Below are 25519 nucleotides of genomic sequence, written 5' to 3' on the forward strand. Positions count from 1 at the left end.
AAAGCGGAAGAAATCCAGCCAAGTCCCGCCCGACTCGCATTGCAGTTTCTGAATCTTCGTCTGCATCCTTAGCAGCGTTACTGTATGAAAACTAAAAGCTAACCTCGCTTCATGCCCCCATCAGCTCCCCCTACCCGCAGCACCCCGCGTCGTTTACCAGAGCACCAAGCCTCCTGCATGGCCGATATTCCTTTACACACCTGCATTTACGAGGCAAACCGCCAGTTTTTCTGTTGCTGTTTTTTTTTTTTTTTTTTTTTTTAACCCAAACTCTTTTAGGTTTGTTTTTTCTTTTTAGTTGACAGCTTAAAACATCTTCCCATGCTTGAGCAGCTCGCTCCCACAGCCGATGAGGAAAGAAGTCGGAGCTCATGCTGGCTTTTTGTTTGTTTTTTTTTATATTTTTGGTTTGTTCCAGCTAAACCATTCCTTTCTTTCAGCTCCTTTCATCCCGTTCCCTTAAAGTGGTGACTTCATAGCTCCTGCTGGGGGCCATCGCTCAGCTTTTCCTCGCAAAACCACCCTTAAGGACCAAGTCATTAAAACATTGTATGGATCTACCTGAGCAATCTCCTCTCTAAATAACTTTAAAACAAGATTTGCAGTGAAATGGCTGCGGTGGATCTTAAATCCAATTACAGGAGTTGTTCGACCTTTAAATATGCCTCACGTGGTATTCCATACAAATCATCTCCCTTCAAAGCTTTAATTTTCTCCCTATTTTTGCTCTATTACTATTACTGTTTACTGTGTGACATTTTACTGTCCTTTCTTTACCTTTTCTCTTGTTTTGTGCGCATTCATGCCTGTGTTTTTCATCATTCTAAAGTCTATACGCTCGGATGGGTGTCCCCCTCTCAAAAAGGTGACTTCTAGCTCTCTGGTTCTTGACAGTGCCTTGCAAAAAGTAGGAGAAAGTGCATCACCCTGCTTTTGTTCAGCAGTTTCAGGGAACATTTCCACACTTTTTCCACATCACACTTTCAGGATTTCCCTTTGTCCGCTTTACAATTATAAGCAACTTGTTGTTGCTCTGTCACATGAAATCCCTGTTAAAACACCGAAGTTTGTGGATCTTCTTCCTCGACAATGTATTTCTGTAAATAACATTTGCAAGGCACTGTATTTGTGCTATATCCAGTGTAAATCTCTGAACTAATTGAACGTTTTTTCCCCCCCTTTCTTGTCAGGAATGATAAGAATCAGGATTTTTTTAAAACCGCGACACATAAACAATATAGATGCAAAACATAAACAATGGTACCACTGTCGTTCACAGGAATCAGCTGACCAGGATGAGAAGGAAGTTGTTATTACTGAAAATGAAGCTGAGCCCGCTAACTCCAAGGTACACATTCAGCTTAGCTCAACAAAGGTCTGGGCATTGGTTGTGGGGCGACATGGAACCCTCCCCAGCCCCTGAAGATAATTTCCTGAAATCGTTTACATTACGCTGTTTGTTTTCTTGTGTTGTTTCCACTCTGGGGAGCCAAACTGTGCCACTCCGACTACATGGGGTGTGTGTGTGGAAATGGCCATAAAACCAGGATGTGAGTTGCAGACACACCTCCATAACCCATTATGCGGGAAATCACAATCCTACATGATCAATAATTGTTGTTTGGAGATATAACTTTGAAACACAATCATGCATGCAGCCTCAGTAAGCTCGCCACGACCGATTGTTAGTGGAGGAGAGACTACAGGAACTCCAGTGTTTTCACCCAGAAAGTATTAGTTTATTAGGGTACAGCAATTACATCTTATAGCTCCTCACAAGTCACTCAAATCTCAGTGGTCAGGTGTCACTGCAACTGGCTTTAAAGAAATTTCAGCCACACAATCAAACCACGTTTACTCGCTTTATAAGCAGAGAAGAGAGCGTTCTGGTCAGTATTACCCCACACACAACACTACGGTCAGAACCTGGGATTATTTCATAGTGGTTACGCACCAAAACTGAATTAAAACTTCAGCTATTTACCTCACTGCGTTAAGGGGAACATATCATGCTTTTAAGTTATTCCTTTTCACACTTAAAAGTAAAGTTTGCTATTTTTCTGGAAGTTTCCCCAAGTCCCTTTTTGAGTAACCACAGGAGACCGTCTTACCTGCTTTTCCGCTCTTCAGGCGGATCATGTGAAAAAATCTCCCAAATCCACTCTGGTCTTATTTCTCTCTACTGAGGCCTTCGTCTTCTTCTCATAACTTCTACTCGGTTCGCCTCTTGCGGCTCTCAGCCATGTTCAAAGTATACGGTGAGAGCAGCGGCGCTACAATGAACAGCTAACATTGAAGCTAACTGCTAAGCTAACCGGATACATAGCCAGTAGAACTGTGCAGCCAGCTAGCAGAAACTAACGAGGAACGTGCACATCAGAATGATTGGCATGTAGGACAACCATTAGATACGGTGATACTACCAGAACTTGAGGGGACAGAGGAGAGTGAGAACAGGAACAAAACCAGACTGAAGAGCAGTGATTGGTCAGTTTTGACTGGCCTGCAGTGTTCACACAGATCAAATTTTACATAATGTATTGACTCCTGTCAGGATGGAAGGATGATTTTACCCAGTATAACAAAAAGTGTTTCTGAACAGGATTACCAACTAGAGCTTTAACACATTCAGTTGTAGATCTATATAAAGTGGAACTGCAATGCTTTGGTCTGAATCCCTCGTTAGTTTACCCCAACGTTCTTGGTGCTGTCTCTTTAAAGAGGCACTTCATCGCACACCCCCACCAGGTCGCACAGCGTTCCACCCTGTTCAGCCATTTTTGTAGTATGCTGGGGAACGGTGTCATGAATTGTATGGGTTAATGCACCCAAGAACCGAACATTTTCACTTATCCAGCTGTAGCTTCAGCATCTTTGAGTTTGGGCTACAAAATCACAGCGGAGAAAAAAAGAAATCCAAATGGCAAAATTGGTAATCCAGAAGACCTTGACCTTATTGTGCAGCTCCACAGCAAATACTGTGACGTAGCTGTTTAAAAAAAAACATAGAGAACAGAGAAAACTGAACACCTTAAAAAATATAACAATATCTACGCAGCACCTGGACAAACTAGATGAAGATTTTCTGCACTCCTAGAGACTCCAAGTACATGACATGTGTTTAAAGGATAAAAAAAAGTGGATTTTGCATGATATGTTCCCTTTAAGGCTGTTAAAAGATTGACAGGGTAGAAAAGTGGAAGCAAGGTTGTTGGGTTTCTGCAGAGTCTTGAGCTTGATTTTTATTTTTGGCTTAAAAAGTCTCAGGAATTCAGATGAGATCACTCAAAGCGGTGATCGCCAGACACTCAGCCTTCACCACAGGGACTGTAGATTGTTTCAGGGATTTAAACCCAAACATCCGTGTTGCATTATCCATTACCAACGCATTTTTTCACAGGAACGCATAAAATTAACAGTGTCTGGCTTAAAAAATGAAATAAAAAAAACTGGCAAAACCATTTGTCAAGAATTGTTTTAAAACTTACTGTTTACTTGAAGGTGTAAAAGGCAAGGCAAATTTATTTATATAGCACAATTCAGTACAGAGACAATGCAAAGTGCTTTACATGATTATAATATAGGAAAATAAAACAGAATAAAACCAAGTAGGAATAAAATGTAGAAACAAAATAGAACATTAAAAACAGTAGAACAGTTTAACTAGAACAGTCAAAGGCAATTTTAAACAAATGTGTTTTTAATCTTGATTTAAAAGAACTCAGGCTTTCAGCACTTTTATCGTTTTCTGGAAGTTTGTTCCAGATAAGTGGAGCATAGGAACTAAATGCTGCCTCTCCGTGTTTGGTTCGTGTTCTAGGTAAAAGTTGAATAACCTACATTAAAAAAAAAAAAAAAAACATTTAGGTAGGGGCTTTGAGAAAAGAGCATTCCTGATTGCTTTATGTTTCTCTGCTTTATATTTAGTCAACCAAGACGTTTTGGAAAGTCGCGTCAAAAAAAAGAAAAGCTGAATTTTAGTTACTGACCCTTCAGGCCACAGAGGATGCAAACTGCCCATAACCTTCAGGAAATCCTATCAGGGGTCATGTGCGACTTTATTTGGTGCTTTAATGTCAAGAGCTTGCAGGTAACCGAGAGGTTGACAACAGACTTGGTGAGTGAATAACTGGGGTGGTGGGGAACTTTGAAGCAAATGTAATAGAAGAAGTCTTAAAAACAAAGTCCAGCCCACATCTCCTCCTGGACTCCTTACATAAGCTCCAGCTGTGTGCCGTCCCCGCCACCGCCGCCCCTCCCGTTGACCCAGTCTGCCACCAGCACCCAGCCATCGGCTGAAGTCATCTGGTTCAGTCTGCAGCTGCTCACATCAGAGAAGCTCTAATGCGATGCGGTGCAGAAACTTAGTGGAAACCTTGTGATTTTCATTCCTCAGTAGCCTCTTCTTCTCTGGATTAGAGAGTAATGCATGACTGCGTGCTTGTTCGGAGGTTTAAATCCATTAGGAGCTGTCTTTGGCTTACTTCGTCCACATGTGCTGCTTATTTATCTTAATTTGATTCCATGTGCATCAGCAGGGAGGGAGTTTTTAAAAGGAATGTAGAGGTTAAGAGTGAAAACTTGCTTATAGGACATTTGATATTCAGGGTTTTATCACAATCTAGAAAACTCTGGAAAATAACTTTTCCAGATCTGAGTGAGTACAGAAAAAGGAAAACTGAGATTACTGTTGCAGATCTTTTACCATTAGTGTCTGAAAACAGCTGTGTCACAAACATTAAAAGGCTAGCGGTTTTCTCCGCTGCCTCTGGCTGTCCAGCAGTCGTAAAGCAGGACAGTGGTGTCCTGCACACGGGAGCTTTAAACAATCAAGCTGCTAATGCAGAAGCAACAAAGAGAAGACTGGAGGGACGCACCTCCCCATATTGGTTTTGGTGTCTTTTGTGTAAATGTGTTCCCGTCCTCGGGACGTGAAGTCGGCTCACTCTTATGTATGAGGGACGACACGGAGCTGTGGTCACCTTGTTGGTGGCCCCAGGGGCCGGTTGGCCTCAGCCCCACCATGTTGTCTCAGGTCTTTAACAAAACACAAAGGTGGCAAAAACAGAAAACATCAAAGTCCCAGCTTTCAGTCTTTTGTGAAAATAGCTGTTTTCTAAATGTATCCAGAGTTTGTCCTTTTTTCTGTCTTTCTTACTTTCCTTCCTTGCTTCTACCTTTAGCTTTGTTCGTTCAGTCTTTTCCCCTTCCTTGCTTACTTCTTTGATTCATTTCTCTGTTGCCACTCCCTTTCTACCTTGCCTCCTTCACCTCCTTTTTTTGTTTCCTTTCCTGCTCCAGTTTTTGCTATCTCCTTTTGCTATCTTATTTCTTCTTACCTCTTTCTCTTTGTTTCTTTTTTGCTTAGTAACTTGTTTCATTCTTGCCTTTTTTCCTTATTTATTTATGTACATTTGTATTTCCTTACTTGCTTGTTTTCTCCAATTGTTATTAACTTAATTCTTCCCAATTTTCTTGTTTTTTAGATGATTTCTTCCCTATTAACTAACTTGTTTTCTTCTTTACTTTAGTTTTTTCCCTTACTAGTTTGTTTTTGGGTTTTTTGATTCTTTTTTTTTCTCTCTTTCCTTCCAGTGGATTTTGCAGGTTTTGCATTTATCGGCTGACCTCAACAAAACTGTCTGTTTTGCTTTGTGAACATTTGTATTTATTATACTTTAAATGTGGAACTCTAGGGATTTAACTCGGGGAAAAGTCTGCAGTTTGGACATGAAAATGTGCGTGAATGCTGGATCACAGGTGGTTTTTAGATATTTTTAGAAAAGCTGTTCCAAACTCGGGCTAATCCTGTGTTTCTGTGCTTCAGGCTCACGATGGAGGGGAGGTGGTTGCCAAAGATGTTCCTGTGGTCCACACAGAGACGAAAACCATAACCTACGAGTCCGCTGAGGTAAATTTAAACACCGTGTAACAAACGGCGATTAGTCTTTAAAAGATGGCGGTATGTCTTGTAGAGAAAGTGTTTAACTTATTAACCAAGCTGCACAAGCTTCATATTAGATTTCTCCTTTTCTTCCGACTTTGACAATCTTTAATAGCAGCCGAACTAAGGAACCAAACACAAGGTAGCTTTATTAATTTAGCTGCAGCATGCAGAAATTTAATAGCTCTTCAGGAGAGCCCTTTAAACGTGTGGGATGGAAAGACAGTTGATCGAGTCTGCAAGATAGATTTAACGTTTATGATCCGTCTGACTGTTTCCAGTCAGAGCGCCATACTTTCCTGTGCCGGGCTCTTTCGGCCCTTTTACGATCAATAAATGCAATATAAAGCTGCAGGATATCTCCACCTGCCGCCCGGTCAGATAAAGTCCTCTTCATCGTTCTTCCTCATCCTGACCCATCTTGTGATCAGTTCAGTCTGATGAAGAGGAGGAGATGGAGACTTTCCGACCGTATCTTTGACATTCAGTCGATGTTAAGTTTGTTTATTGGTCAAATCTAACACCTAATTCAGTTTATTATTACAGCTTTACTTTGATATTCTTTGTGCCCTGCTTGTGTGAGACTTTAAAGTTAAAACAACTGTTAAAGAAGAGAGTCAGAATATTTTAATTCTCATTTTGAAGAGATTTTAAGCGACACACCGCCGTAAAACCTTCTGTGTTAATCTAGAAGATCAACAAGAGATGTACCAACTACATTTAGTTACTAGCTAGCAAATGTCTGTTTTTATTAAGCTTTAACCTTCCAATATATTTTAGGCCAATTCCCAGTTTTTTTAAAACTATATTATAAGAAAACACAAGAAGAGCATTCATATTTTTTACCAGTCTCCCTGCTGTCATTGGTCAATAATTACTTCCATTAATTACTTCCATTAGGAGCAGAAGGGACATCTTTAGCATCATGTTATGCTGATTAACTGGGTTGACATTTTTAAAATATCTCTCTGTAAATGTCCCTTAATGCTAAGATTTCCAAAAGGCTGAGCATTTTTTTAAGATTCGTGACAGAAATCCAAAGATCTAAAGAAATAACTGTACCCTGCTCCGTCTTCCTGTTATCAAGCACAGACATTTCTTAGCATGTCGTAGAAAATACAGTTTCCAGCTTATATTACCAACGTTTTACAACCATATTCCCCTTCTTATAGTTTGACATACTCTTCATTCCATGAACTAATATCAGGACTCTGTTCCTTCTTTTAAGAAGCAGTTGAAGACTCACTTGTTCCAACTAGCTTTTAACTAGTTTTACGCTATGATGTTGCATTTATAGTGTTTTATCTCTTTTTTTATGTTGTTTTTTTATTATGGTGAAGCACTTTGTGGTTTTTATCCTGTGAAAGGAGCTATATAAATAAAGTTTACTTACTTTTAACCAGGGCTCTTCACTTGGCCACAAAGCGCACACCGAAGAGGCTTATTGTTGTTATCTTAGCTGTTGAGGCTCTGGTATCCCGTCACCGGCTAACTGCTCTGTGCATCTCTAGATCAAACCCTGAGGTTTGCATCTAAAGCCTTAGTGTTGAAACGGCATAGAGTCATTTCAAGCAAACAGCTGCCTTCTGTGACAGAAATCCTCCGAACATGTTGAGTCGAATAAAGAGACAGACTGCTGAACAAAAGCAGCCCCACAGCATGATGCCACCACCACCTTGCTTCTTTGTTTATATTAAGTTATCTTCCCTCCACTTCGAAGTCCTGCTCTGGTATCATAACTGTATTAACTTTGTAACGAGTGCTTTAGTTTGCCTTTCTCCCTGGAATACAAACATGATGTTTTGCCGTCCCGACAGGCTGACACGAATGGAGACGCAGACCCCGGGGTGCTGCTGAGCGCTCAGACCATCACCTCAGAAACCACCAGCACCACCACAACCACGCACATCACAAAGGTCAGGGTGCATCTGCGGTCTCTCCACCGCCACCTCAGCGTAAAAAAAAAAAAAAGCTCTGACATTCTGCACTCCTTTCAGTCTCTGCTTACTGGCAAATTCAAAATCAAACTCCTTAAGAGCATTCATTTAAAGTTTCTACGGGAAGTTAGAAATGTAATAACACGATAATAAAGACACCCTCTTGTCTGAGAACCTGAGGCTAGTTCTATGTTTTTGGACATTTTTATGGCTTTGCCGGCAGATTCATTAACCAAAACATAACTTCTGGTCTCAACGAGGCATTTGATTAAAAGCTGGTGTTAAGATTGTTTTCTGTTGATCAGACGGTGAAAGGCGGCATCTCAGAGACTCGAATCGAGAAGAGGATCGTCATCACCGGAGATGCAGACATCGACCATGACGAGGTATTTCTGCCCCGCTATCATTGAATAGTTCATTAATTCAGTTCAAAGAGTGAAATATTTGTATGGAGGGTGCTCATTAGACTCTAAATTGTATGTTTCAGGTGTTTATTTCTGTTATTTTGCATGATTTTGGCCTACAGCTGTGGGAAATGATAGACTCACGCACAGAGGACGATTAAATGCAGGATGAAGTCTTATTGGTCTCTAAAATCTATCTTTCTGCAGAGGAAATACTTTTTGTAAGGGAGCCAAATTGCTGCTTACTTTATAGAAACAAATGAGATTCCATATTTTATATAAATATATTTGAGAATTATTGCATTTACACTTGATTTAAATTTCTTATATAATCGTTACTCGACCTATTGCTGATAACATTAATGTTTACATTATTATGATTAAGCAAAGAAACAAATGTTAAATCTGTCTTTAAGACATAAACAAAAATGTTTTCCTGCATAATTTTATTTTCTAACTTACTGCGTAAACCTCAAAAGGGCTGGAAGAGCAAAAACTGGCTTCCTACACAGTTTGGGAAAGTCTGACTCAGTATTTTTCCAGATCTGAATACTTATGTGAAGAGAAAAGACATTTATGGAAAGTTATTTTTTTCCCAGACTTTATTCTCTTTCAGAATGTCAAAGGTCGTGTGCTTCTACTTTCCTTTCTTCTGTGTATCCTTCCTTGCTCCCTTCATTACATCCTGCCTTCTGTCCTTCCTTTCTTTTTTCCTTCCTTACTGCCTCCCTTTTTTCTTCCTTCTTTCCTTTATTTTTGCTCTTACACTTTCCCTCCTTGTCTTTCCCTCTGTCCTTCCATCCTTGTAACCTACCTCCTTTTGTTGTTGTCCTACTTCTATTGCTTCCTTGTGTCCTTCCTTTCCTCCCTTGTGTCCTTTTATTGCACACTTGTGTCCTTCCTTTCTTCCTACCTCCCTCCTTTTCTTCCTTCCATCCTTGTGTCCCTTCCTACTGTCCTTCCCAGTCATTTCCTCCATCCTTCCATGCGTTCTTTTATTTTCTTTCTCTATGTCCTTTCCTCTTTCCTTCCTTGTGTCCTTCCATCCTTCCTGAAAGATGTGAACGATTCCTGCAAAAAGGCGACACCCCTTGAAAATGTGCCACATTAATTTGGGTGGGAAACCTTCAGGTTCTGACAGGCTGACCACAGATCAGTGGTCAGTATCATAATATTCACACTGAATTGTTGGGTTTTCCTCAGCTGTAAGCCTCAATCATCAGAATGAGTAGAAATAAATGCTTGAATGTACCTCTTTCAAACAGCTTTTGAAATGATTTACTTCTTGATGATTTTCTAATGTAATGAGATGCACTTGTAGGGGTTATTTAAATTCACTTTGGTAACCGTCATCACTGTAAATTTTACTCTTCAAGCTCTGTTGTGATACGGATGCGTGACTAAGTCCAGGCATGATGGTAGATCTTGCTACAAGGTGACTTCCCTGTTGGCATTCTGACTCACGATCCCACCGCTCTTCCCCGTTCTCTGTCTCCCCCTGGTGTTCCCTTCCTGCCACTGCATCCTCCCGTGTTCAGGCTCTGGCTCAGGCCATAAAGGAAGCTAAAGAGCAGCATCCTGACATGTCAGTGACCAAAGTAGTGGTACATAAAGAGACAGAGATCACGCCAGAGGAGGGGGAGGACTGACCCAGGTAAGAAAAAAAAAAAAAAAAACGTGAGAGCCCAGTCCTGTTCCCCAAACTGCCCGGGTTTCATTTGGTTTGGATCGGCCTGCTTCTTTTGCACTCGCAGCTTGTTGCATTGCCCTGTTGTCTTCTCAGGGGGGAAAAAAGGACTTTGGGTGTTTTTGTTTGCACACAGACCGGTTATTACAGCCTCTGCTAGTAATGACAAAGCTTTCCAACCTTTACAGTAAAGCTGCTGACATTCTGCTGTGGCCTCCGTAGTTCAGGTGCAACACTTCCTCCTGCTGGACAAAACAGAAACTCAAATCTCTTCTGTTTAATTTACCCAAAACATTTTGCCGTTTGAGGATAAATTCATTTCAATCACAGCAAAGAGAATAAACCATTTGGGATCTAGCAATTAGCTATGCAGTTACAGCGTTCTTGTTTCCACACCTAGAAAAATGACAGTAAAGAGAGATTAAATACCAGCTAGACCGGCTTCTGCTTCTCAGATATCTTCAGTTTTGTGAACTGCAGAGGCACCTTCATGCTCTGAAACCTGATCCTTGTATACACAGACGAGGTCCTGGTCTGTTCTCAGCTCTGCTGCTTGGAAATGCACGCAGACACCGAAAAGCCCAAGGATGCATTTTCACTGCGGAGAGCTCATCTACAAACCCGAGTCGTTTTTCAGGGCTGCTTTTTAAACCCCACTGTTATTTCCCCCTGCAGGAACAGAGATCAGATCAGAGTTTTAATGATATAAATTGAATTTGAAGGGAGATGTTACTCTTAGGATGTACCCTGCACTGAAGGCGGAGCTTTCAAAGTGTTTCGTTTCACTCACTCCACAGTTTAATATCCCAACATTTTTACATTTTCTGTTAAACTTGCATTATTTAAAAGAAGTCTTCAAGTATTTCTGTTTGCAAACGCTGTTTAAATCCAGTCACACGTGTTGAATAACAGTGATTTTCACTGCTTACTAGAGCTGGGCTTGAAAAAATAACATCTCCGATTTTATTTTATTTCCCCCCTCCTTTTTGTTTTACAAAAAGAAATTAATGAAATTATTATTTTCAAGCATTTTTTGTGGGGGAGTTGACATGAATCCAAAGTGCAACTAAAGCCTGTAAAACAAGATGGCGGCACAGTGGTTGTAAACAATGAAAATATAACTGTTTGCTGTTAGTGGTACACAATGAGCTAAAATCAGGCTTCACTTCACTTGTGTAGCTTCAAACTAACTTAAGTAAATGAGTTTATTAAAATGCCTCGTATTAAATTCAAATTAATCGATTCATCGCCCAGCCCTAGTGCTTACATTAAAATATGTTAATATCAATTAAGCAGAGAACACAAATGCTCTCATCAAAGTCATGTTTTGGCATTTGAGGCAGTAATGTTTACGTATTTTACACCATTTATGTGGTGAGTAACAAGTTAAAACAATCAGAAATACCCAGGATTGTGCGTCACGAACAGATTTTTAGTTGGAGAGAAGCGATGGTGCTGTGTGTACCGTTAATGTTTAAAATTAAAAATCTATGGATAGTTAGAGGTGATTTTAAGTCTGTTTAAGAATTTAGCCGCTGTTAAATAATAAGCTATGGCTGGCCGGAGGCGAACTTACATGAAGTTTGGAGTAACTTTCCATAAATTACGTATAACGAGTATTTGCTTTGACAGAATCATGCATTATTATTTATTTGTTGACTTTTTGGGGACTTGCTTTAATCTAGTTCCACATTCTCTGGTGTTATTTTAAAGCATAAACTGCTTGAAGATAATCTGAGAATAATGCAACATTGGGCTGATTTTAAAGCAGCAGCCCTGCATCCTTCTCTCCATTTTGCTCTTCACGTGTCTTTCCCTCCTTTCATTTCTCCTTCCTTGTGTCCTACTGCCTTTCTTTCTGTCTTTCCTTCTTGCATCCTTACTTCCATTCTTTCTTTTCTTTCTCGTCCCCTTCCTTCTTTTCATTCCTTAAGTCTAACCAACCTTGCTTCTGTCCTTTCGTTCTGTGCTTCCTTTGGCTGTTTATTTGTTCCTCTTATTTCCTTCCTCGTGTCTTTTCTTCCTTTCCTTTCTTGTATCCTACTTCCCTTCTTTCTGTCCTTCATTCCTTATGTCCTAGCTTCATTCCCTCAATGTGCTCTTCCTTCATTCCTCCTTGCTTCCTTGTGTCATACTTTCTTGTCTTTCTTTCCTTTCTGTCCTTCCTTCCAACCAGCCCTCTGTTGGTGACTGCCTTTATTTCAAAGTTCACTTTACGTTTTATATTTAAAGCCCGACGTGAAGCACTGGGGTTTTCCCATGGACAATTTGGAGGAACGTCTCATAAAGCAAACCTAATTAAAACAAACAAGCGATTAAAATGATACGTTATAAGGAGAAAATGTTTCTGGTCACATGATCAAAATCCACCCTAGGTTTCTGAGGAGTTGAGGAACCAGATTTATTTAGGCGGATTAACAAAACCAAACTGATATCAGTGAACAGGGGACGGATGATTATTATTATTATTAGGATATAAGTTTCAAAGTTTTAACGTGAAATTGGACAAACATGCCTGCTCCACTCCATGTTTTCCGGCTCCATGGAGAAGAAAAATAGCCCAGCGGCTCTTTCTGTGTGTCTGCAGACTTCCCAAATGTGTTTGAACTTGTCCGCTGCCGGCAGCTTGAGGTTTTTGGCAGGTTGTGACGGCGCATGAGGGAACCTGTCTTTTCTCTCCACCAAACGCTCCTCTAAGCCTTTTTTTTTTCCTCTCTCTCTCTGCGGGAGCTGCTCGCCGTCCTGCTCACCCCTCATGGCTCTGAAGCTTGTTATTTCATTAGTGTCTGATACGTTTCCGAGGCGCGAAGCCCGGGATGAGCAGGCATGCATGGGGATGATTTACATGACTCACCAGATGGGAATGCTTGGCTTCTGCAGCCTTCGTGTGTGTGTGTGTGTGTGTGTGTGTGTGTGTGTGTGTGTGTGTGTGTGTGTGTGTGTGTGTGTGTGTGTGTGTGCAGCTTGGTAAATGACTGTTTTCTGTAGCATTAGCAACACTGTACTAAATATGTTCTCTGTGCTTTTTGGGACATTCTCTACCTCAGATACACACAGCATTGGGGAGCCAGAGTGAGAAACATCCAGCTACTGAAATTCTAACAGTGTGGAAATATAAGAGCTGCAAAGTAGCGGCAAACGTCTCGTAGAACGGGAATATTTCATGCTCTATTCACCAAAATAGTTTCAAATCTCTGCGGACACCAATCCTTGATGCCCTCTGTTGGTTTTTAAGTGACTGTTGCTGATTTTGTTTGGAAAGTCAGAGCAGAGAAGTCATTTTTTCCCCCCATTTAGTTTAATTTAAGGCCATAAACATGTAGAATCTGTTAAACTTTCTAATGGGGCTGAAAAAACCTGATAGACTCATTGGCCTTGTGAAGACTACAGTCGATTGGACCTTAGTCTAGCCATAACCATGAGCTTCTGTGCATTACTGCTGCGTTTCTTTTGCCTTATAGTTAAGGACAAATGAGTGGCAGATCACGTCATCCCCGCCTTTTTGCGTTTCACTTTAACTTGTCGGACAGTAGGGAAAAAAACATGGACGCTCACACCGTGGTTAAAACAATAACTACGACCATAACGCTGTTCCAGGCGGTATTTTCTGCAAATAAACAGTTGGAACATCCCGTCTGAACAGGTAACACCTGTTCGACTGACTAAATGTTACATAAATAATGAAGTCAAAGTTTGAGGTTTTACTCAAAGCTGCTCCGAGCAGCAGCCATCATGTCATCATGTCGGGTACCATCCTGTTGCTCTTAGTTTTCAACTCGTAATACCGGCTTTAGGGGCCGTTCCAGTTAGATTTTCCGACCCGGAGGTCGGGAATCCCGACTACCGAGGACAAATGGGACGCTAAAAGATGATTTACAGCTTCTTGCAGTGGTTTGTAGGTCACCGTTTGGCTGTGACTGCATGTCACAGCTATTAACACAAATACTGTCCGAATTAACAACAAAAAAAACATTTAATCCGGGCACTCACTACATAAGGAAGTGTGTTTTTTATCACCAAACTGCACAAAGTAACTGGATTTTATTATATTTTTTAATTTATTGATATTTAATATTATATACTGAAGCTCTCAAGATACAACAGTGGAGAAAATGGCAAAAATAGTTATCTTGACAGAGCTAGCGGTTTTTGGAGGTTTCAGACATTATTTAGAATTCATCATTGTCAACATAAATATCATGATGAGAAATGTTTCTCAGTAACAATGAGACAATAAATGCCCACCCCTCATTCTAAATTAATTCTCTACTGCGTTATTGTTGCAGGTTCCTACGGTCGGTGGATCTAAAACCCATTTTCAGCCTTAAAACTCTCCACTCATAGAGCGGTTTTAAACGATCGGTTCTCATTGAAGACGAGGTTGAAACGGCTTTTGCTGAGTAGAGCACGATGTACTGGAGAGCAGATAAAAGAAAAATCAGTAGTTGAGTTGATTTCTCCCCCCTCCATCTACCCTTGTGTGTCTTTGCTGTGTGTTTTCATCTCTGCTTCCGACTGTGTGGGTGAAACTGTGGTAACTCTTCGTCCGGCTCGTTTGCAGTGTGCAGCATGCAGCGCCGGCCGTGCCGTGCCGTGAAAAGCGATCCAACCCGCTGCGTGTTCTCACCTCTGGCTCCTCTGCTCTTGCAGGAATAACTGAGGGCTACTTCCTGCGACATCCACTACTCCACGACGTATCGCCTGGACCCTCAGAAGGCTCCTCCTCCTCCTCCTCCACGGACGCTGCAGCCCGCCGCTCCGCTCGTAAAACCTCGTCTGCAACAAAAACCAGTGAACACCCCTCTGCATGAGAAGGACGCCAAGTTGCATCATCAACCCAAATTGGCCCGTCTGATTTGTAATTTTTTATTTTAATGATTTTTTTTTTTTTTTTTTTATTTCAACGGTCCTCGATTCGTCTGCACGCCCAATCCCCGCGTGCGGCAAAGCAAACCTGCCTTTTACTGCCTTATTGCGACTTTAATGCATTTTTACGATTGCTGAGGATAATTACTGTAGCAGCATTTTATTTATGAAATAAAGCCATCACTCCAGAAACTTGTAATTGCTGTAGGCTGTACACGCTAGAGCGCAAAACACTATTTAACCTCGATGTAGAAGAAAACCGAGCACTGCTTCACTCCCACAGAATGATTTTTCCACCCGGTGCACCACTACAGACGTCGCTCCAGCTCTGCACTGTGTACATATCAAAGCCTCTAGAGGAAAGCAAGCTTGTAACGATTGATTTTTTTTGTGTCGTGTCTGTTTTGAATTGAATCCATTTCACTTTTATTGTGATTTTTACCCTTCTTTTGTGACGTTTTCGTCCCACAACAAGCTTTATTTTTTTTTGGCAGAAGCCGAGGAATCAAAATGAAAAAACACAAAGGACGTTTGACGTGCCTGTGCAGGCTTTGAATGTTTTCCAGGGCGGGACGGTCGGCCGCGGCACAAGCTCTGCGTCTGCGCGACCGCGGGGCAAAGGGCTCAGACGGCCGAGCTCCGCCCAAAAGAGATGCAAAGCCGAGAGAAATCAGCTATCCTCCCTGGACAGCCGCCTCCATGTCAGCTGTATGCCTCCTCTGTCTGTCTGTCTGGGTGTCTCTGAAAGGTGTACAGCCCTGTGTTCCACCAGAGTGGAGAAGTAAAAAAGTGACGGATGCATTTTTGTTCCTAATTTGCAGTTTATCCCTAAATTAATAAAGTGACCACAGTACAACAGCTTGTGTTTTTCATTGCTTTCAGTCCCTCTGATTTGTGTGCAGAACGACAAGGACCTCTGAGACTGGGCTTTTTATTAGTCTGAGCTGTGGAACCTGGACAGAATTAATATGCTAAAGCAACTGGGGAAATTAATAAAGCCTTAAAGATAAAATTATACTTTTAGATCAATGTACGGCGTCACAATTGCGACGTGAATAATGATTACCACAAAAATGTGATTTTTAGAAACCAATTGAGCTTGTCAGGGATGTGTGTACCGAAGAGTAGTGAAATAAAGAGGTGTCACTTTCTGTTTCAAAGAACATTTTTTTCTGTTTTATTTGCCGATTTTAAGGAATGGAATAAATGCATAAATGTTTATAAAAATTACTGAAGCAAACGCCTTTATGCTTTTTGGGATCATGTGAGGAAAAGCTGTGAATCCAAGTGGAGCAGGACCCGCTGACGCACCTGTTTCATCCTAATCTGAATCAAATGGGTTTGGTCATCACTGGATCACGCCGACACATCAAGTTCAACAGCAATGAGCTCCAGCCTGAAGACACATAATAAACATTAATGTCCAAACCCTAACAAAAGACAGCTTATATTTCTATGGGTCTGTTAATGAGTCTTTTTCATAATTACGACCCTTCTTGTTTTTTTTTATAAAGCTCTCCTCCGTGGTGGCTTGGATGAGGTTTTTGTGGATTTTTTTTAATCATTTAAATATGCCAAAAACTTTTTTCTTTTTATCCTTTTTTTAACTTTCTTAATATTAACAAATATACAATAGAAAATATATTTTAGGACGGTTAGTTTCTTCCAAAACAAGCATTTTTTGTTTGTTTGTTTCATTTCCATGACAGTAAGCTAATAAAGTAATCATTACTCGGCCCTGTGGTGAAACATGGTGGTGGCGCCATTATGGTTTGGGACGCTAGATGGAAGATAATTGCTGGATGGAGCTGAACGCAGTGCAATCTTGGAAGAAATCCCGTTGGACTGGAGCCCGCAAACGCTTTGAGGCTAAAGTGGATGATCACCTTCCAAGATGACAACAACCCTGAACAGATCCAGAGCTACGGTGGTATGGCTCCAATTAAATCATCTTACCAAAAATGGTTTGCTATGGCTATTAAATCTATTTAAATGGCATAGTCAAAGTACAGACCAAGATCGGGACAATAATTGAAAATTGATATTCATGGATACCTTTTATTTTGTCTGATTAAGCTTGTATTTTGTGAAATATATTCAAAAGCCTCTCTAGATGTCCAAAGCTGGTTGAGGCATAACCACTAAATACTGGCAGCGAAAGATTTTACTTTTTCTTTCTACTTTCCTATTATGCGTCCTTGTCTTGGTTTATCACATGAGAGCCAATCTGTTAAATTTAAGGTTTGTAAACTTTATTTAAAAAAAGGGGTTGTGGGGAGTATTAAATACTTTTTAAACAGTTTTCTCCCCATGCTCAGAGTGATCTATCTTTCCAGACATAGACGATCTGCAGGGTGTAGTACCCTCTCCGGGACTGTAGGGGGCGGCCGAGCGATGCCTCGCTTCCTGCCGAGACGCACAGTCACAACAAGAGGAGGAAGAGGAAAAACGACAACTCTGGATCTGGATCGTCGTCGACTGCCTTGCGTGACAACACAGGGATCGTCCAGGCTTTGGGTATTAACGCTTTTTATTCACCCTCCCCTCCTCTCTGTCGGCGGGAAGCGGGTCCGCAGCGCCGCTTTCCCCGGTTGGTGGCGGCGCGTTCCCCGCGGCGCCGCCGCTGTCGGACCTCTGCCTGTCGGGCTGCAGAGACACTAAACCGTGGCTCGCTGGCTGACCAAGATGGCTGGGCGCAGTGAAATGTGAAATATTCCCGCTAAGGTTGATCCCTCTTTATGCACGCAGCGTTGCCGTGTCACGCAAACGCCGCGGCGGAAATGCGTTAGCCGCCCGCAGAACAGTGCGCGGGTTTGTTTCTCTTTCTGTTTTTATTTTTTATTTTCGCGAGCTTCACCGCGGCTCAGCTCGATGTCGGGCCTGCCGTACACACATATTTTTTTCCCCCTTCTGCATGATCGATTTACCAGCTTCTCTTTCTTTTTCGTGTCTCGTTTGCAGACAACAACAACAACAAATGTTTTTAATTGCATGTTGCATTAAATGTAGCTTCTCAGCCTGGATGTATTACAATTAGAGGCATGCAAATAGCGCTCCACCCCTCTGCCGTGTTGGATGCAGCTCTGTTGTGGGGGTATAAAAAAAAAAACTGGTTAGTCTTCTTCAGGTGGTGCTCCCACTTCCACGGCCACACGCCCACGAAAAGCAACGCGAGGGGTTCACGTGTAATAATAAAAGTCGCTCCTGCTGTCCGCCGAGCCGCATGAAAACAACGACCCGAGTAGATTACCGGAAGTGACGTAGGTAAAAGTGAAACATGGGATCACACCAGCTGAGTTGAGTTTATTTTTTGATTTTTTTGAAGGATATTTGTTATTAGTGGTTATTACGTGTTGACGTTGAGGCCGGTTTCTGATTTTCTAACAGGTCTGATGTACAGATTTTGTTTTCCCCACCTAAAGGCATCAAAACTGCCTTTTTTCCACATTAGACTTTTCTGAGGTCAACGTCAATCAGAAGGTTAGGCTCATGTGGGTCGCTGAATTAATGGAGTTATCGTTATTCCTTCATTTCCTGCAGGATTTGAGATTACCATCTCAATCACGTGAAAAATTACAACCACAAAGGACTTGTTTGATGCCATTTATGTGATGGATTTCAAGTGGGATGCATGTACTCTCTGCATACCAGTGATGTTTTGGCCTGTTGGGGGTTCCCTGGCCTTGATTGCATATTGCATTTATGTTTTAGTGACTAAAGTTGGGGAAAATGTATGAAATTGTAGATTTATTATAAACCGATGGCAGACATCGCGGTATTCAGCCGTGATGTTGAAGTTGCACATTTAACCAGAGCTGTCCTTTGTTCCTCGTTGGGGGAAAATAAGTTCATCGAAACTGTAAGTGGCAGATCAGAGCTCAAATAAAACCACAGAAATCGTTATTGGAAAGGAAAGCGACGGCCTGATGGGGGCATCTGTAGATTTTGGAATTAAAAACAACCTTTTTTTTATTCTGGTTACTTGAAGTCAACGAGCTGCTAACCCTTGTTGAACCTCTGGTTTCTGCTGCTGCAGCCTTGGACGCTCGGCCTTGTTGGTGCGGCTCGTCTTGTCCTCTCTCCCTGTTCGGTGTGTTTATGGCATTCACAGAGCTTCAGTCTTACTTAATCTCTCTTCTAAAACATGTCTTGTGCTAATAATAATAATCTTTGGTAGAATCCTTGCAGAAGTGAGCATTACTTACCACTAGCGTTTCAAAGTTTTAGGAGTTGGAAGTCGACCGATACATCGGCAAACCAATATTTTCAGCCGATATTTGCCTTTTTTTTTTCTGTATTGGCATTGGCTGACACGTGCATCTGTTCACAGATCCATCATCTAAAAACCCACGTCTGATCTCCAGTTGCGTGTTTTTTTAAGCTGATCGTTAATATTAGCTGGTTTAAACGCAAGTTTGGAAAGTTGTGTGACATTTGTTATCTTTGTGTCATTTCTATCATGTAAGTGGAGAAAGAAAAATCAATATCAGCTTCAAGAATCGGCAGCACATGTCGAGTATCAGGAAGACTGCTATCAAAATAATTGGTATCTGCATCAGCCTTAAAAAAAAAAAAGCTCTATCGGTCGATATCTAGTCGGACGTTTGTGGATAAATTGGAATAAACCCAAAATTTAACATGGTGAAGGTTGGTCCTTTACAGGTATCTTATATATTGTTTATATGGACTAAAACGGGCCTATTTCTAGCACTTGCACATTAAACTCTCGTTGAGATGTTTCAGAATTGGAGCCTAAACCTTCTAACTTATACATGAAGGCATTTATGTAGCGTCTAGTAAAATACATTTTGCTCTGATATGACCTCAAAAAGCGTGTTATAAGGAGAGGTTTTGAATTGTAATCAAACAAATTTGATTGAATTTGGTTGCTGAGGAAAAAGCTTCACTTGGAATAGTAACGAACTTCCAGTAGAATCTGTATCTGTTACGTTTTTTTAGGCTTAATTCCAGATCATGTGTCAAATTAAGTTTTAACGTCAGCACATATGTACAGAGTACATACGTAAGTTTGTGAAAACGCTGCAGTTCTGTGTTCATCTAAGATTGTTTTGCATTCATTGACACCTCTATATGTCCTAAAGTTCGCTTATTCTCCCATAATTTAGTTGTTGTGTATTTAACAAGAGGGATAATATACCAAAATACACGTATTTAAAGATTTAGTAAATTTAAAATGTTAGCTTTTAGCTTCGTGGATGTCTATTGGCGCAGAATTTGCAGAGGCTTTTCTATTAACATCCAGTGATTATTGTAGGAGAAACAGTTCTGGTAGAAGTGAAAATGCATGAACTACATTAATGCATATCTACTGGATTGATCTGCATTAATGCTGATATATTTATTAGAGCTTCTAGAGTCAAAATATGGAGTAATTAGATCATTTAAACGTTAAGCTGTTACTCAACGACACATAATGGTCTATTGGAATAATATATGGGAAAAAATGCAATTGTAGCCAAAGAATATTATCTAAATATATTCAGTTATGGATGGTTTATTCTGTATTTATTCTAGAGTTATTGGGGAACTCCTTAAATGACCTTTTATTTTTTTGTCCCTGCTCCATTTAGTTCATAAAATCTTGAGGGAATAGTTGTTATGAAGGTGCATATCATCGTAGGAGAATTATCATCCTCACATTGTTAATTTAATACAGGAATTTAATGTAGGAATCAATTCCCATATTGAGATTCATGACACACAGAGTGACATGGTTTAAGCTTTTGTTTCTGTTAATTTCAATGAATATGCCTCATCGCTTAAGATAAGCCTAAATGTACTTTTCTCCAGTATTTAGCATATTATACAAGGCCAATCATTTACAAAAGTGTTTTGGATACAGAAATGTCCTGGAATGGACTTCACAGCCAGAGGGGAAGACTGCTGACTTGACGTTGTCCAGCAGACAGACACTGGCATCCTCTGAAAGCTCAACGCTAAAAAACAGAAAGCATATCGGTGGAAAATTAGGTGGAAGGAAGACGTGTGGTCAAGGACCCAACAATCTAAATGAACTGAAGGGCACTATTAAACCGACTTGGTCCGCCTTAACACCCACGTAGTGCCACAGGTTGATCGCCTCCATACTACGTCGTGCACAAGGAGCCCCAACCAAGGATTTTATATTAAATAGATAACATGTTCTATGTTATGCTAATGTGCCGTATTTTTCAGACCATAAGATGCACCGCGAATTAACGTGTCTTTGTGCGTCTTTGTCAAGATATAAGGCTATCCGTCTCTGTCGGGAGGACAGAGTAGCTGGACACTGCCCTGTTTCTAACATTAGGCCAAAATAAACTTTTATATTTAATGAACTTACTAGGTTTATTGCTGCTAGCACGTACTTCGGGCGCGGGCTGCTCTAAAGGCTCCCACATATTCTGGCGTACAGCGTGCTGACTCCACGCTGACTCTCTACGGACGTTTTACCCTCCATAGTCCAGCGTACTGTTGACTACAATTTTTGTGGAAAATTCCTACAATTCCCAGAGTTTCTTCCAGAGGGACGAAGCGGCGGAACGGATGGTGAAATGTGCGATTAGCTAGCTGAGCAGCTAGAGCCGTTTCTTTTCCAGCAAGCCCTTTGCGGGGTCTTTACATGAATGCACTTGTAGTTTAGACATTACAGCCAGGCAGTCTTGTAGACAGCTCAGGGGTCCTATCAGGTAGTGACACCATAGACATATATAAAGAGTAGACCCCGCATCGACCGCTCTCGCCTATAGGCGCTGACGAGATTTAGGGGCGCCATCTTGGGGCGGTCGACAACTCCCCTCAGTCTAATGTTTTAGCCAGGTGCAGAATCAATTTTAATCAACTATAACTCGTTTAATGTTGAACTAATTTTCCACATTTGTTTTGCTTAAAACTTTAAAACTATAACTATTATAACAAATGGTCCAGTGCGTTTAAATAATCTTAGTGGGGTTAAAAGTAATAGAATATTCTGACATGATGTATGTATGTTTCACAACACAGCCACTCACACATTTTTACAAGTTTTTTATTACTATATAAACAAACACATTTGTACATGTACACATATATATGTACATATATATACGTTCCAAAAAGAACCCGTGATAGGCGAAATCTGTGAAGTAGTAACCTTTATTTTTTTTTTTACAATTATTATACAATGAAATACTCCATAGTACATTGAAACCAAAGAACAAAATCTTTTTACAGGCCCAAGCATTTGTTTAACAAATAAAAGAACTGTATAAACGTTTTTTTATTATTATTATTGACAAATAACTACTGTGCTGTAAAATAATAATTTTAATCATCAATACGAACTGAAGGCTTCCAATTGCGGAGATCAGTACCGCCCCGCCGCGACCCAAGTCATTGGATTAGAATGGGAGAAAATGAAAAATTATTATTAAAAAAATACGAAGTACAGTAGGAAAAATAGTCACTCGCGTGTATTTCACTGCTCTTCTGACTGAGCCGCTGCATCCTGACTCCGCTCCGTAGCGTTTTTTTCTTCTAAAGCCCGCGGTGCAGGTGTGTTTTTTTTTTCGGGAGAAGAACATAGTTATCGGTAGTTGTTGTTTCGCTCTTCTTACTTCTGGGCAAAAAGATTCTTATAAACTGACATGCCAACACCGATTATTTTTGAGAACTGTAATGAACGGCAGCGGCTCATCAATGCAAGTCCGTGAAGCAGCGAGACCGTGAAAGGTGAACCGCGATATAGCGAGGGCTCACTATATATATATATATATATATATATATATATATATATATATATATATATATATATAATTGCATCACGGAGTAGATGCAATTTTGGAGAGACTAAGTCACAAAAACTTGGACGTGTAGACCTGTACCTCTCTACCTAATATTAGAAAAATCACATAATATAAACAATATATTTTATTCTTACTTGTGAAACGTTATGCCTCGAGCCCAGACGTCAATAGCCCGTCGATTTAAACAAAATCACGCCGCACAGTGCCGGGATATCGTTAGTGTGTTCAGCTTGAATCAGCAGGTTAGGGTAGCAGGTCGACCGCCCCAAGATGGCGGCCGTAATTCCTGCGCCGCGACAGTCAATGCGGGGTCTACTCTTATATTATGTCTATGAGTGACACAGCATACTGTAATGCTCCAAATATCCATTGAGCGGAGCGGTGTACTTACACGTTTTAACAGATTTTTGAGCGCATTGTATCACATAAAATCGGTCAGTAAGCACAACGCTAATAATATATAAGGTAGGGCTGGGCGATATGGATTAAAAAATAAATCTCAGATTTTATCATACCAAATCCGATTAATCGATTTTTTTCCCTCCTTTTTGTTTCATAAAAAGAAATTAAAGAAATTATTTTAAAACCTTGCTTTTTATGTCAAGTATTTCGTCAGGGAGTTGACCTGAATTCAAAGTGCAACTTAAAAACAAGCTGTGAAACATGCTTCTAAAACAAGATGGCAGCCGTGCCATTATAAACAATGAAAATATAACAAAACATTTATTGCTAGTGATATTACACATTGAGCTAAGAACAGGCTTCACTGCACTTGTGAACTTCAAACTAAGTTAAAAAAAAGTAAATAAGTAAATGAAGTACCTCGTATTATGGTAAAAAAAAGTTTCCACTTAACATTTTGACAATATATTTGCCTAAACATATATTCAGCATCACATGCTGTTCTTTTCATGGAAACCCAATGACTGTGTTGGCGAAATAAAATCCAGATTTTCCAAAAATGAAATCTTAAAGAATTGTAAATTCAAATTAATCGATTAAATCGATTTTTCGCCCAGCCTTAATATAAGGCACACCATCAATTTTTGAGAAGATTTAAGGGTTTAAAGTGCGCCTTATAGTCCGATAGCGGAGCTGTTTCCCCTCAGCTAAGTCAGGCTTCTGAATAAAACACGTTTTTAAGAGGAGTTAAATCTTTTTATAAATAAAAAAAAAAAAACACTTTCTGGTTATTTATAAGCCTTAAAAATGGCCGCCGCTACAGTATCGCCACAGACAATAATTTCCTGGCATTAAAACGAGGGAATGATCATAGATGCGTGTTGTTTTCTCTTTAACGTGTCTCTCTTTTTCCCACAGGTTGCTCCCGTTTGATCTGCACCATGTCTGATTTACTGCGATACATCGACTACGACCACAAAGCCACCTTCCTGAAGATGCTGAACCAGCAGAGGATGGAGGGCGAGCACTGCGACGTGGTGGTGGTGGTGGAGAACATCGAGTTCAGGGCGCACCGCTGCGTCCTCGCCGCCTGCAGCAACTACTTCAAGAAGCTCTTCAAGAAGCAGAGCGACGAGGACAACTCCATCGTGGAGCTGGACTTCATCCGCTCGGACATCTTCGAGGAGGTGCTCAACTACATGTACACGGCCCGGCTGGCGGTGCGCAAGAAGGACATCAACATGATGATGTCGTCGGGCCAGATCCTCGGCATCAACTTCCTGGACAACCTGTGCACGCAGAAGCGGGAGCTGACCAACATGAAGACCCGGGAGAACCAGGCGCCGGACGACCACGGCATGAGGGCGCAGGACGCCATCCTGAAGGAGCTGGCCATGGAGGAGGTGAGGAAGAACAGCTTCTACGACCAGGGCATGGACGCCATAGGGCCCGGCGGCTCGCACGTCTCCCAGCCGCACAACTACAACACGGGCATGAGCAAGGACCCCCACGCCCACGGCTGGGGCTCGTCCACGTCCGCCACCGACATGAAGCTGGAGTACCTCCTGTACGGCCACCGCGACCACAACACCTGCCCGAGCGCCGGGGCCAAGTCCCTGGACCACAACGCCAAGAAGGAGCGTCTGCTGACCGCCAACCGCCCGTACGGCTGCGAGCACTGCCCCAAAGCCTTCACCACCGCCGCCCACCTCAAGGAGCACCTGAAGATCCACTCGGGCTTCAAGCCGCACCGCTGCGTGGTCTGCGGCAAGGCCTTCATCCGGGGGCCCGACCTGAAGCGGCACGAGAGGGTCCACAGCAACGAGCGGCCCTTCGCCTGCCAGATGTGCGAAAAGGCCTTCAAGCACAAGTCCCACCTGAAGGACCACGAGCGGCAGCACCGGGGCGAGCGGCCCTTCAACTGCGGCTCCTGCGACAAGGCCTTCATCAAGGCGTCGGACCTGAAGCGCCACTGGAACACCATGCACAGCGCCAACCCCCGCAGACAGATGTCGCCCGCCGCCTCCCAGCACGCCCAGGGCGACGCCGCCGACCAGAGAGACTGGAAACTGGAGACCGGGCCACACTCGCACAACTCTGGGGACTGCTGAGCCCTCCAGCACGCACACGCACACACACACACACACACACACACACACACACACACCAACACACACACACCAACATACACCAACATACAGGCGCATCTCAATAAATTAGAACATCGTTGATATGTCATTTAATCAAAAAAAAAAAAAAAAGGAATTTTCGTGTGTTGAATAGACGTGTTACGCTCAGTGATGCTTTCAGATGTTAATTTTGGGAAATGTGGCTAACCCAGAAGTCGCTTCCCCTGCAAAATGACGGCAAACAGATGTTTATCAGAGACGTTACGCTATAAGCTACAAGACCACCGGGAAAACTGCTGACTTTTTTTTTTTTTTTTTTTTACAATTATCCAGTCGTCTCCACAAAGAGGATAAACCACAGAAGGT

General features: G+C 41.6%; 2 protein-coding genes across 2 annotated transcripts; both read left to right on the plus strand.

Moving 5' to 3' along the window:
- Positions 1-1177: 1177 nt before the first annotated feature.
- Positions 1178-15696, plus strand: LOC118556186 (band 4.1-like protein 3). The gene is made up of 6 exons (XM_036138508.1): positions 1178-1348; positions 5828-5911; positions 7762-7860; positions 8187-8267; positions 9824-9939; positions 14623-15696. Exons 1-5 carry the CDS (start codon positions 1193-1195, stop codon positions 9932-9934), a joined length of 531 nt encoding a protein of 176 aa, XP_035994401.1. The 5' UTR covers positions 1178-1192; the 3' UTR covers positions 9935-9939; positions 14623-15696.
- Positions 15697-17257: 1561 nt separating this feature from the next.
- On the plus strand, positions 17258-25191 carry LOC118556434 (zinc finger and BTB domain-containing protein 14-like). Its single transcript, XM_036138502.1, has 2 exons — positions 17258-17355; positions 23943-25191. The coding sequence occupies exon 2, from the start codon at positions 23966-23968 to the stop codon at positions 25133-25135; it is 1170 nt and encodes a 389-aa protein (XP_035994395.1). The 5' UTR covers positions 17258-17355; positions 23943-23965; the 3' UTR covers positions 25136-25191.
- Positions 25192-25519: the final 328 nt, after the last annotated feature.

Source organism: Fundulus heteroclitus, chromosome 6 (assembly GCF_011125445.2).
Source record: "Fundulus heteroclitus isolate FHET01 chromosome 6, MU-UCD_Fhet_4.1, whole genome shotgun sequence".
In the NCBI taxonomy this organism is placed as follows: Eukaryota; Metazoa; Chordata; class Actinopteri; order Cyprinodontiformes; family Fundulidae; genus Fundulus; species Fundulus heteroclitus.